This window comes from Myotis brandtii, unplaced genomic scaffold (assembly GCF_000412655.1).
Source record: "Myotis brandtii unplaced genomic scaffold, ASM41265v1 scaffold326, whole genome shotgun sequence".
In the NCBI taxonomy this organism is placed as follows: Eukaryota; Metazoa; Chordata; class Mammalia; order Chiroptera; family Vespertilionidae; genus Myotis; species Myotis brandtii.
Genome location: NW_005362534.1, coordinates 1063057 through 1076198, shown reverse-complemented (window position 1 = coordinate 1076198; position 13142 = coordinate 1063057). Strand labels below are relative to the sequence as shown.

The following is a 13142-nucleotide window of genomic DNA, read 5'->3' as shown; positions in this document are numbered from 1 at the left end:
GGGGGGGGGGTGGGGCGTAAAGAGAATAAATAGAATAAAAATCCATGACTTAAAATACTCACCTGAGTTGAAGATGTTTTTGTCTGCACACTTACAGGTTAACACTGGTAAACCTCACAGAGTAAATGTTGACCTACTGCTTAACCTGGAGGGCCCTGTAGTCCCATCTTCTTTGTCCAGTCACAATTGGACATTTTGGGGGAAATTAACTAAGTGATAAGCTTATGTCATATGAGAATTGTGAACTTCTATGATGAATTTTTGACTGTCACATTTGGCTACAGATTTACCCAGACTGCCTTTCAGTTATCACTGCCCTATCTTCCCATTACATTACATTATAATTAAAAAAATCAATGTAGGCTCATGTACAATTCTTCATCAATTATTTGGGGGTTGGTCTAGAGCTACATGGAACCCTGGCCCTGATTTTTGTTTAAAAATGACCTTGAAAGACTTCTTATTTGAAAATGTGTCATCATTTCTCACAGAAGGAGGCAGCAAGGCTAAGTTTGATGGAATTGGAGTGAAGTCAGTCAAGGAAAACAAAAAGGACAACCTGTAAACCTACTCTGCTAATAAGCAAATCAGGCATCTGGCCAGCGTTGATCAAGTGTAGTGGATACAAGACAGACAGCTCACAAACTGCTCCTTCCTTTCAAAACTGCTCCACCTGCCTCCGCAGCTGCCAGGGCTCCAAACAAAGCCCCACACCTCTGCCTCCTTCCTTTGCCACATTCAAGCATGCACTTGCCACAAGCACACTTTTCACACGCTGTCTGTTAGCCCAACAATTCCCTTGGTGCCCCTCTGCTCTGCCCTGTCACATTTCATGTCTGCTACATACCAAAGGTGACACAACACTCAAGGTTTTTGTTCTTTGCAAGTCATCTTGGGAAAATATGATTACTTGCAGTTGTCTTTTTTTTATTTGGGGCCCTGTGGTTTGAGGCAGGGTTGCTGGGGGAACGGCCTCCGCAAGAAGAGGCTCATGTGAAGTTGGTTATAAAAGTTTTTAAACCAACAGAAGGTGAGAAAGACTTCTGCGGGGTAGGCTTTGTTGGGGCTTGGCTGGGAAGAATTAGGCCACAGGGTGTTGGCAGTTTCGTGAATAAGAAATTACTCAGATCTTGAGGTAAAGGAAGGGTAATTGGCAGAGCTTCAATGATAACTTTATTAGGTAAACACACAGCTGTCCCCAGTCTAATTTATACAAAGACAGAAAAGGGAAGGAGTTGGGGTAGAGATCTAGAAGGAGCTGGCAAAAGGGGAAAAAGTAGTGTAAGATCTGTGAACTGGAACATCCATGGGGGGAACCTATGTGCAAGAAGAGGTGGCCTTTGAGTAGCTTTCTTTTTTAAAATAATAAAATCTGTATGCATGTAGACAAGACAGAAAAATATTAAGGAAACACATGCATGTATGCACTCATAATTCTAGAGATCACTACTATAAATTTCTTGTTTTCCATTCTTTTTCTGTGTGTATTATAACCTAGTTAAGCTCATACTGTAGCTGCAATTTGATACCCATTCTGGTTGTGTGGCTTTTTTTTCATCTTTAATAAGCTACAGCTCCTTGTGCTTTTGTAGACTGTGTGTGGTTTACAGCCACGTGATAGTTTGTCTTGTGGATGCTCTCTGGCAGGATGGACCCTTCATAATGATTAAGAAAGAGCACTCTGTGGGTCAGACAGTTCTAGGCTAGACTTCTAGTCCCTTACTCCATTTAATAGCCTGGTGACTTGGGGAAATGTCTTCATCTCTCTAGGCCTCAATTATTTCATCTGCAAAATGGGCATAATAATATCACTACTTATGGAGTTGTTATGAGGATTAAACAAGGCAGTGCTTACTGACTCCCTCTGCTTTGAAATTGTCTTCTCTTTAAAAGGGAGGTAATATTATTGCCATTTTACAGATGAGAATGATTAGCTAAGTGAGGTCACTTGCCCAGTGTCCATGCTAATTAACTGAAAGAGCCAGGATTTTTATTTTTAATCCTCACCCGAAGATATTATTTTTTCCAGAGAGTGGGAGGGAAAGAGGAGGGGGAGAAAGAGAGAGAAACATCGATGTGAGAAACACATCAGCTGGTTGCCTCCCGGGCACTCTGACCGGGACTGGGGTTCAGCCTGCAACCAAGGTACATGCCCTTGACTGAGAATGGAACCAGAGACCCTTGGGTCCTCGGGCTGATGCTCTAACCACTGAGCAAAACCAGCCAGGGCAAAGAGCCCTGATTTTTAATGACAGATTCTGAAGCCCCACCTCTTGCCCACCATCTAAACTGCTTACTCAAGGGTAACTTGGCTAAATCACCCAGCTAATAAAGAGCCAAGGATGGGCAGGTTCATTTGCTGATCTCTACCTGACCATCTCTCTCCTACCGTCAATCCTGGTGAGCAAGGAGATACTCTAGAACCGGTTCAGGAATGGATGCCATTGATTGCATTGCTACCTCTGTCACCTATAGAGTGACAAGATATGAGAGTAAAACAAGTGACTGATAAGCACAGAAACTCCATTCCAGTTTCCAGCGTTCAGCTGGTCTGAGGAGGTCTATGCTGGCAGCCTTAGGAGGGAAAGGGGCAGCAGGCTTAGAACCCCACCCAGTTGCACCAGCCCCTGAGCCTGAATTTTGTTGAAGGGCCCACATCCAGAGAAGATCTGATTTAAAGCCACCCCAGTGACTCTTTTTGAATCACTTGGTTATTCAGCAGATTGAATCTTAATTGCAAATGCGTTTGCAGCGTAGGAGAACCATTGTGCTTGCTGGTTTCAGGCCATTTTTTGCTGAGCTGAGCTTTTCCAGAAGGCTATTACAAATTTAAAAAGGGCGAAATGGTATTTCATTTGTCCATCTGAGTTTTGTTTTGCAGACTGAATGTATTTTAGTGTTTGTTTAAAGGTGCCAAAATCTAACATCCCTAGAGAGAGAATTACTCAATTTTTTTTTGAGAACTTCTCTGGACTGTCCACACTACATCTAGAAAACACTGTCTGTGGTCCTTATGTGAGAGGCCAGGCTTGCCAACAACCTCATGTGGTATCATTTTGATTACTTTTTCAGAGACCCAAGAAGCCACCTCCTCCATCCGCTCCTGTCATCAAACAAGGGGCAGGTAAGGTACCTTTCTGTTCCATCAACACGATGTGCGTCATTCTCTGGTGTATTTACAGTGTCCTTGGTAGAACTCAAGATTCTTAGATTCAAATGCCACAGAATGCCAAATTGGGAAGTACTGTTTTGGTCTCAACAGGCAAGTTTTAAATAACTACTGTTTTTCCTAAAAAAATAAATAAACATATCATTAAAATGTATCCCTGATACAGCAAGAAAAAAAAAAAAAGTCTAACCCCCCCAAGCGAATGACCAGAAAGACTTGGCTTTGGAATAAACCAGTTTTTGTCTGCTTTGTTTTTATTGGTTTAATAAACTGCTTTTGAGGCGAGCAGAACCGAATTGTCCTCCTTCACCTATGCTTGCCAGATCGAGGATCAGCTTGGAGGGGATCGCGTTCCACAGGTCACAGTGTCAACGAACATGTATAGTGGCACTGAATTTTCAGTGTCTGTCCCATGTAGTTAACCAAAATTTTCACTTACCCCCCCAACAAAATTTTTTTTCTAGCAATAAATACTTTTCCTCATGATTTTTTTAATCTTGAAGAGTCTAATTCACTTTTTCTGTGCAGTTCAGATATTAAGGTTGAATAATATGGGAAGACTTGATGTCAGACATTGGGTAACTTGTTGTAATGATGGAGTCTCATACATAAAGATGATAATTCATATTTCCCAATAGAACTCTTTATAATTGTTAAAAAACTAATTATGGAGAGAAATTCCTCCATGAATAAGTAGGTAAGTGGCATTTTAAAAATTAGCAACTAAAATAGAAGAAGAGTAGGGGTATTTTTAGTTCTACACACTCAATAATTATGGTATTTCTGTAGCATTTAAAGTATGAATAAATTTCTAGATTGGTTATTCACAGACTTTTTAGGAGGGATTTTTTTTAAAGTTCTTTTGTCTCACCAGCTTGGGTGGAAAAATCACCTTGACCCCAAATTCCATTTTCATTCCCTTCAGCATAGTTGAGCATTATAGAGATTAAGCCCTGAAATGGGATGTTAATTACATCTCTGCTCTGCCCCCATCCTCCTCTGCATTGAGCAGTTTAGTTTTGCCACCTAGTGGTTCTGGCTGGATAAATATTTTATTGTGCTGAAATTAAAGCAGGTTATTGATTTTCTTGTCTCTGGAGACCCTTTTCCATAGAGACCTTTGTGACAGATGAGAGGCCAAGTTGATGAGTTGAGTGGTCCAAGGCTCAGATAGCCTAGAATGTAGCTAAGATTGGATTCTTCATGGTTAGTAGGATTGTCAGTTCCTCCTGTGTCTCTAGGAATGATGCTGGACTTCTTCATTATCATTAGGAGACTAGATTGTAGCATGGTAGACAAATTCTTATCCTTTTGAAACAGTTTTAACAAGGTTATGCTGGCTCTCTGAGGGCAAAGCAAGATGACATTTAATCTTCCTAGATTATTGTTGCTCATTTATCCTGCTGAATGATCTTGGGAACTACTTTGTAATGGGGAGGTAGATATTCATATTTTCCCCATCATCAACTTTCCTTGTGTTTGATTATTTGACACAAAAATTATATATGGAATAGACAGAAATCATATACAGTGTTTAATTTGTAGAGAGTCATTAAGGAGATTTAGGTGAAGTGTGTGTTCAGTGAATTTTTAAAAATTCTTTTGGCTTCTTATGCTATATATAATTGAGATTTTAGTAAAAAGCACACATCCATAAGGCTGGTCATGTAAGGAATTGTCAAGCACTCAACCAAGTCCATAAGTCAGAGGAGTACTTGTGAGTGATTGGTTTCATGTGTTAGCTATTTTTCAAGTGTTCTTATGTGCCTGAAGTTACTGACACTGATGAAAATGCCAGGGGAGGGAGCCGCTGCAGTCAACATGGGTAAAGATGAAATGCTAATTGGTGCATTTGGGGAAAAGTAATACTTGAGGGATTCAGACACAAAATGAAAGGACTTAGGGAAAACTACCACATCTTCTCTGCACATCTCTCCACTTAAAAATATGTTCTAGTTACTACTGCTGTATAGCAAACCACCCCAAATTTGGCAGCATAAAGCAACAATCTTCTTATGCCCAGGATTTTGGGGGTCAGGAATTTGAACAGGGCATGGCCAGGGTGTCTTGTCTCTCTTCTCCATGATGTCTGGGACATCAGCTGAGAATTCTGGACCAGCTGAGGCTGGCTGATCCACTTTGAAGATGACCACTTCACTCTCATGTCTGGCTCCCCTTGGCACGGGTAGCTGGAAGGCTGGGCTCGGCTAGGGCTGTAGGCCAGAGTGACTACACCTGGCCTACACGTGGCCTCTGCAGCATGATGGCCCCAGGGCAATTCATTTCTTACATGGAGGTTCAATATTCTAAGAAGTAAAGCATAAGCTACATGGCCTTTTAGGACATAACCTTGGAAATTATATGGTATTGCGTCGGCCACTGGTTGAAGCAGTCACAAGCTCACCCATATTCCAAACAGGGGACATAAACATTACCCCTTAATGGGGGAGGGGTAGAGAACCCTTTGAGGCAATATTTTAAAACTGCTACAAAGTGGAACCCAGATCCCTGTGAAATTCTTTTTTATGTATAGAGCACAATATCCCCTTATTTGCATATTTTGAATATTGACTTCTTTATTTATTTATACACATTTCCCACCTGCAACCAAGAATTTCCTGTGACTATTTTGATGCCTAGGGGAGTCAGATCTAAATATCATAAAATATTAGTGGTGTTCTTATAAATTAAGGATGTATAGGCAGGCAAACTTAATGACATAGGACAGAAATGGCTTCTGCTCTGTTTCTTAGCGACTTGTTTTTGCCAAGTAACACCAGCACTCAGCTTAGGGGAAAAAATCTATTAACTTTGCTGTTCCTAATAAATATTAAAAATGCTGGTGTGTCTAATAAATGAGTAGAGAAGATATTTTCTGATCACTGTTATCCTTTCTCCCCTAGGTACCACTGAGAGAAAACATGAAATTAAAAAGATACCTCCTGAAAGACCAGAAACGCTTCCAAACAGAACAGAAGAAAAAGGTATGAAATCAAGTCTTCATTGGCACTTCTAGAACAGCAAGAGACGAAGCTGTCTGTCACAGGGCTAGTCCAGATTATCTACAGAATTTGTTTTCTTTGGAATATGATTTTGATTTCTTTTAAATATCCCATATCTGAGGAAATAGGAGAGGAGGTTATATGGTATTTGGGGGGGAGGGGGCAGAAGTTCTCATCAAATAAAAAACAACAGGTCCAGTCACTGAACACACTGGGTCTCTTCCATCCCAATCTTCTTGCCATCACCATCCTGCCCTCACCAGCAGCACTCTCATCCTCGGTCACTCCTGGGCCTTTGATCCTGGCTACAGACACATGTCTTTGGTCAAGAGTGCTGAGAGAGGGGAAGCATGGGAAAACTGGAAGAAGCAGCTCAGGGTCTACAGTCCCCTGAAGGTGGTTAGAAATGTCATTTGCAGGGAAGGAGCTTAACCCATCTCACACAGTCAATTTTACAAATGTGTTTGAGTTTTACCATTCTGAGACTCTCCCAAGGAAATCTACATGCTGTGGAAGGACTCATTTTATTGGGTGTCTAAGATTTGATTGATCACACATTTTATGGGAGAAAATGCTATGTTATTATTATGAACAGGAAGCAGAGCACATTCCATTTTAAAAAGCAGTTATTTGTAAGTCACAAGAGAAATGCTGAATTAATGAATTCAATTATTTGGAGGTGCTCCTGGGTGGCCTCGTGAATTTTTATTGTAAAATTTAATATTTTATGTCAGCTTGCCAAAAGTTTTACTGACATTGTGAGCTCTTAAGAAGTTACACCTCTTTCATAGTGAAGAGTTAAAACTTGAGTTGTGGAACCTTATTATAAAGGCCAGGTATGTATCACAGATCAATGAAAAAATAGCATTGACCATGTGCCATATAAATAGCTCTTTGATAAAAGTGTGTGTTTTGATATAACCAAACACTGCCCCCTGTCCTCATAGAGAACACATGGCTAGTTCTGACTAATAGTCAGGCTCCTTGACAAGGACACTTCCTGCTCTGTTCCATGCTAAAAGACTCAGCTTACATGTGAATAACTGCCCTACTTACCTGGCCAAGTGGCCACACACTTCTGGTTCCTTTCCTTCCTAGGAGCCATTGTTCTGTGCCACAATGGATCAAGAAGGCAGAAGCCCTGATCAAAAGCAACAAGGGTTGGAGCATCATCCCATACACCAAAAAGTTTGTGGGTTCGATTCCCAGTCAGGGCACAGACCTAGGTTGTGGGTTTGATCCCCAGTCATTGAACATACGGGAGGCAACCAATTGATATTTCTCTCTCACATCAATGTCTGTCTGTCTCTCTCTCTCTCTCCCTCTCTCTCTCTCCCTTCCTTTCTCTCTAAAATCAATAAACACATACTCAAGGTGAAAGATATAAAGATATATAAAGATATCTTTCCTCTTTTACTTCCTTTCTCTCCTCCCTCCTTTAAAAAAATAAGTAACAGCCCTGGTCAGTGTGGCTTAATTGGTTGGGCATCTTGTGCACTGAAAGGTTGCTGGTTCAATTCCTAGTCAGGGCACATGCCTGAGTTGTGGGCTTGATCCTGGGTAGGGGGCACGCAGGAGGCAGCTGATGGATGTTTCACTCTCACATCGATGTTTCTCCCTGTCCCTTCCTCTCTCTCTAAAAAATCAATTAAAATATATTTTTTAAAAGCAACAGAGAAGCCAGGGAGCCAGCCCCGCCCTAAGACTTGGGCTTCCATCCCTTCCAGCAGGAGGAATCTCCCTTCCTTTGTGTTTCAGCTGAGTCCCTTCTCCTTTGCTCCCCATGTACCAGCTAATGAGTGCCTAGCATTCCTGGATGGGGCATATTCCCCCACTGAATTATGGTGGGGATGAGCACTGTGATAGCCACACAAATGCTGACGGGCTTTTAAAAGTTTGGCCAATTGGCCTGGGCACCCAAACAATATGAGTTTGTGTTTGCAAGTACAACGTGTTCAGAGTTCCAGCTACAAGTGAATATACAGACCCCACCTATCCTCCAGTGGGCAACTCTCAGAAGTTCTGTCTTTGTCAAGAAGAATGTGGATACCTGCTTTTTATGCCATGAACAGGTCAAGGCTAATTGGGGACAGAAAAAATGCAGCTGTCACTGAGTACTGCCCAGTTGGGCCACAAGACCTGGCTTTAACTTCATTTTAATAGCTCTGACTCCAAAAACCCTTGGAAACAAAATACCTGTGAAGCCCCAATTTACCTTCCAAGTTCAAATTGCACAAAAAGAATCCCAAACTAGTCCTTGTTCCCTGAAACGGTCCCCTCATTATAAGCTTATGGCCCTTTACACAGGCCGACCTGAGAGGTGTCAGGCCTCTTTCCTCCCCACATCCAGCAGGTTCTGCAGGTCATTTACCAAGCCTGTCAGCCATTTACTGAGCACCTGCTATGTGCCCAGTGCCCTGCAAGATTCTAGAGAGATAACTAGATGTGGACTCTGCCCGTGGAGCTGACAGCCTCCAGGCTGTGCCAAACATGCACATAACCAGCAAGTATCTAAATGGAGCCTGTTTATACAGGGTTACCCTTCGTGGCTCACAGTGTTACCCTTCGTGGGTCCAGCTGTTCAGAAGGGAATATAGTGGTTTCAAGTTTCAGCCAGGCCTTATAAGTAGGTCTAATGATGAGTAGAAGTTTGCTAAGGGTGGTCTGTGGCTGGAAAGGCCTCTAGGTAGAGGGACCATCATGAGCAAAGGTAAACATTAAGTTTTGCTCTGTAGGGCTTCTTCTAAATTGACAGAGAATAAAAGATGTTCTTTAGCCTGGCCGGTGTGGCTCAGTGGTTGGGCGTCAACCTATGAACCAGGAGGTCATGGTTCGATTTCCAGTCAGGGTACATGCCTAGGTTGTGGGATCTATCCCCAATGTGGGGCATGCAGGAAGCAGCCGATCAAGGATTCTTTCTCATCATTGATGTTTCTATCTCTCTCTCTCCCTACCTCTCTGAAATCAATAAAAAATATACTTTAAAAGAAAAAAATGCCTTTCAATGTCTCATTTCACCTTCATAAATGGCACAAATGGCATCGGTGATTTTGTTTTAAAGCATGAAATAAGCAATCTGCACTTAAGTACTGGCACTTACACTAGATCTATCTGTCTTTTTTATGTTGTTTTTTTTAAACAATGACTTAAAGAAAGACCAGACAGAGAGCCAAAACTGGATTTACAGAAGCCTTCCGTTCCTGCTATACCACCAAAAAAGCCAAGGCCACCCAAGACCAATTCTCTCAGCAGACCAGGCGCACTGCCTCCGAGGAGACCCGAACGACCAGTGGGTCCCCTGACCCACACCAGGTACTGTTCTGCTCTCACCCCTGGGATGGGCACAGGGGTATGTGAGGGGTGGCCTAGGGTTACAGGAGAAGAGCCTTGAATGGGTCTGGCTGAGGGGTGGGGGGCAGGTAAGGCTGCCCTTCCATCCTGTTAGCAAAGCTGTCGAGGACTCTGCCACTTCTGTTCTTACTCTGGTGCTTGGGCAGAAGTGGGTGTGAGGCTGGGAGCAGCAGCAGAGCATCTAGGTCCTGCTCACAGGCAGGAGTTTTCCCTGTGCTTTATTAGAGCAAGACCAATGGCCCTTCAGACTAGAAATGCAGGTGCCAAGCCCACCTTCTCCCCTGGCCGTCCTGCTGGCCTGAGGTGCCCACGTCTCACTAGCAGGTCCATCCCCTAATGCCCTCCCTGCTCTGTGGTGCCTTGTTCCACACCCCCAGGCTCCCTCTGCCTTGATTGCACAGCCCTATTGTGGAACCCGGGACCCAGCATGGCAAAGATTATATTAGTGTACATGTCTCTGAACTATGAGACCTTTGAAGTTAAGGAACATATTTTGTTCAGGCACACCTTCCAGATGTATCTGGTAAAACTCCAATTTGTTCACTGGCTGGCGGGACTTACGTGTTAGTAATGTGGAATCAGAGTTGGGCATTGTGCCTTCCAGACCTGAGATACCCATCACTCCACAAGGAAGTGTTGTGTTCTCTCCACAGGTTCATTGCCAGAACTTTCTACCAATACATGTATAATATACATGTTGGTGTAATATACCAGAATAAGTTGGTGGCATGGAGGGCTTTTCATGTACCTGTAAACACACAGTCACTCACCAGATTTTTGTTCTTTTGAGCTAAGTTTGTACAATGAAAGTCTCACGGGGCTTCAGTGCCCTGGTGTTAGAGTCAGGCAGGCTTCTGGGCTCATGTCTCACCCTACCTCATAGGAGGAGTGTGAGCCTTGGCAAGTCACTGCCCCGCTCTCTCACTTTCTTTATCTGTTCATTGAAGATGATAATGGAATGCACCTAAAAGGATGGAAGGGGTAATTCCCAAGTATGTCACCCCATGCCTGTAAATCATTACTTTCATTGTCATTTTTTTTTCATTGTCATTTTTATTACTGTGTATCAAACTGGGTGTATTACAGTAAGACAAAATAGCTCTTTACTTTCTAAAAAAGATTTTTAAATTTTGGTAAAATACACATAACAAAGTTTGCCATCATAAGTATTTTCTTTTTTTAAATGTTTTTGTTGATTAAGTTATTACAAATGTGTCCTTATCCCCATGTTACCCCCATCCCCCCACCACTCATGCCCTCAACCCCCTGTTGTCTGTGTCCGTTGGTTAGGCCTATATGCTTGCATATAAGTCCTTTGGTTGATCTCTCCCCCATACCCCCATCCTCCCCTACCTTCTCTCTGAGGTTTGACAGTCTGATAGATGCATAAGCATTTTCAAGTGTACATACAGGTCAGTGGCATTAAGTACATTCATGTTGTGCACCCATCACCGCCATCCATCCATAGAACTCTTTCCATCTCACAAAACTTACACTCTGTATCCCTTAAACAATAAGTCCCCTCCCCCTTCCTTCTAACCCCTGACAATGGCCATTATTTCTATCTCTATGACAATGACTACTCTAGATGCCTCATGTAAGTGGAATCATACAGCATTTGTATATTCCTGGGGAAACTAATGGGACCAGGACTGCTGTTGAGTTGGTCAGATTTGGACATGCTGCACCCTCTTTTGCTGACAGCAGAAGGCCATTTGAACATGCCCACAACAGGACCACTTGAGCGTTCCCATGATCTTAGCAAAGGCCACTTCAGTAGCATGGTTAGCCCAGAAGCTAGCACTTCAGATGAAAAAGGTCATGTAAACCTATGAGCTTCTGAAGAGAATAAGAACTATGCAAACAGGTAGAGTGGAGCAGCAGAGAGGCACATCATTTTGTGGTGGGTGAAAGGAGAACACATTTTGCTTTTGTTCTGTTAGGCATCCAGGGACTTTAGACATTTCGATTAAGTCAGTAACAATTTCCAAAATATCCCTGCTGTGCTTTCTAAAGATCTGATCCGAAAAGAAGTGCAACTCTGATGGTTTCTTTGTCTTCGAAGGTTGCTCTCAGCTGTCTCATTAAGGGATAGGTTCAGGCTTTTCGAGCCAACAATTAAACCTGCATGCAAGGGGGAAGGGAGTGAGTAATAACTTCCAACTTTCTGGGCTCACAAAGGCATCATTCCCCACCCCCCGCCTCTGCTTAGTTCTTCTCTGCTTCCAGCCCTCCCAATATCCAGTTGTCCATTAGAAGTACAAGCCACCAAGGAGGATGCATGAGAGGGGTTTGTCTAAATGCCAGTGGGAAATGTAACTATTATTCACAATGTGTGTGACCTCTGAGCAGCCCCGGCCTCCCCCTCCCCCTCCTCCTCTGTGGCTGCCCAGTCCCCAGGGCACTGGTTTGCAGAAAGGGGAGAGGGGGAGGAAAGCCCTGGGTTTCTTCCTGACAAACCTAGGAAGTGGCAGGCCCAGGCTGGTACCGGGGAGCCAGTACCTGCTCTAGCCACTTACGCAGCCAGTTGAAGGGAGTGTAGTGCCTGCTCTAACTCGGTGGTTCTCAAACTTGGCATACATCAGAATCACCCAGAGAACTTGTTCAGGTCACTGGACCCCACCCCCACAGTTGCTGACTTGGTAGGTCTGAGGTGGGCCTGGGAATTTACATTCTAACACACTCCCAGGTAATACCCATGCTGTTGGCCTGGGTCCACACTGCCAGATCCCCTGGTCTAGATTCTCCCAAGTTCTTGACAGTGCCTCCCTCCTTCCCTGGCTACCTCTCATGCATCTGTTAATGCTCCCCAATTAGCACGCCCCTCTTCTAGAAGTCTTCCATTATCTCTCACGGTCACTCTTTCCCCCAAATGCTGGATACAAATATCCGTGTTTAGCCTAGGGTAGGGTCCCATGCTGTGCCACTGGGGATGCTCACACCCCCAGACTCTTTTACCAGATTTCAAGCAGATCAAGAGTGTTGAGCATATGGTAGTGGCTTATTTAACACACTTGTTGAATGCCATGGTTCCTAAAAGGGGGGAGGTGCCAGTGCTCACATTTTGTTCACTTTGCTTATCATCCTTCCATGCCTCTGAGCAAGCTCTGTAGCATGTGTGTCTTTTATGTTCTAAGTTACCTAGTGCACCATGGATTTCAACATACTTTTATTAAGAAAATCAAAGAAAGGCTATTGTTTCTCAGTACTTCATGCACTTTATATTTTTGCTAGGCAGTCACATTGGACAACCAACCCATGTAGTGATTTATGAACGTGTTTAGTTCTGCAAAATTAATTGAGGTAGGAATGGTAATGTCATTCTAAGAGTTTTGTGTCTGTGGTCCTCCAGTGAAAGGGTATTGTCTGCTGTGTGAACCCATGTCTTTGCCAGGATTTACCTGACTGGATAGATAGTTGGATGGGTGATTTAACCCATGGACATACGTCATTGTTTGCCATTCTTGTTGGACACCAGGCATACCACTCCAGCTGCAGTGTCTCGGCTGAAGCTTTCTCTCATCAACCAGAAAGCTCGCTGCCAAATGTGGCTTCTAGAAGAGATCGATTTCTTTTTTTTTTTTTTTTTTTTTCCAAAATTTTTTTTTTTTTTTTTTTTT

General features: G+C 43.2%; 1 protein-coding gene across 7 annotated transcripts in view; it reads left to right on the top strand.

The window, feature by feature from the left end:
* Positions 1-13142, top strand: part of SH3KBP1 (SH3-domain kinase binding protein 1) — a 274936-nt gene that overhangs the window by 212262 nt on the left and 49532 nt on the right. For all 7 annotated transcript variants that reach the window (XM_014543459.1, XM_014543458.1, XM_005870951.2 and 4 more), the window contains 3 exons: positions 3073-3124; positions 6073-6153; positions 9324-9483. In XM_014543459.1, the coding sequence (XP_014398945.1) occupies positions 3073-3124; positions 6073-6153; positions 9324-9483 (293 nt within the window). The remainder of the gene's footprint in view (positions 1-3072; positions 3125-6072; positions 6154-9323; positions 9484-13142) is intronic.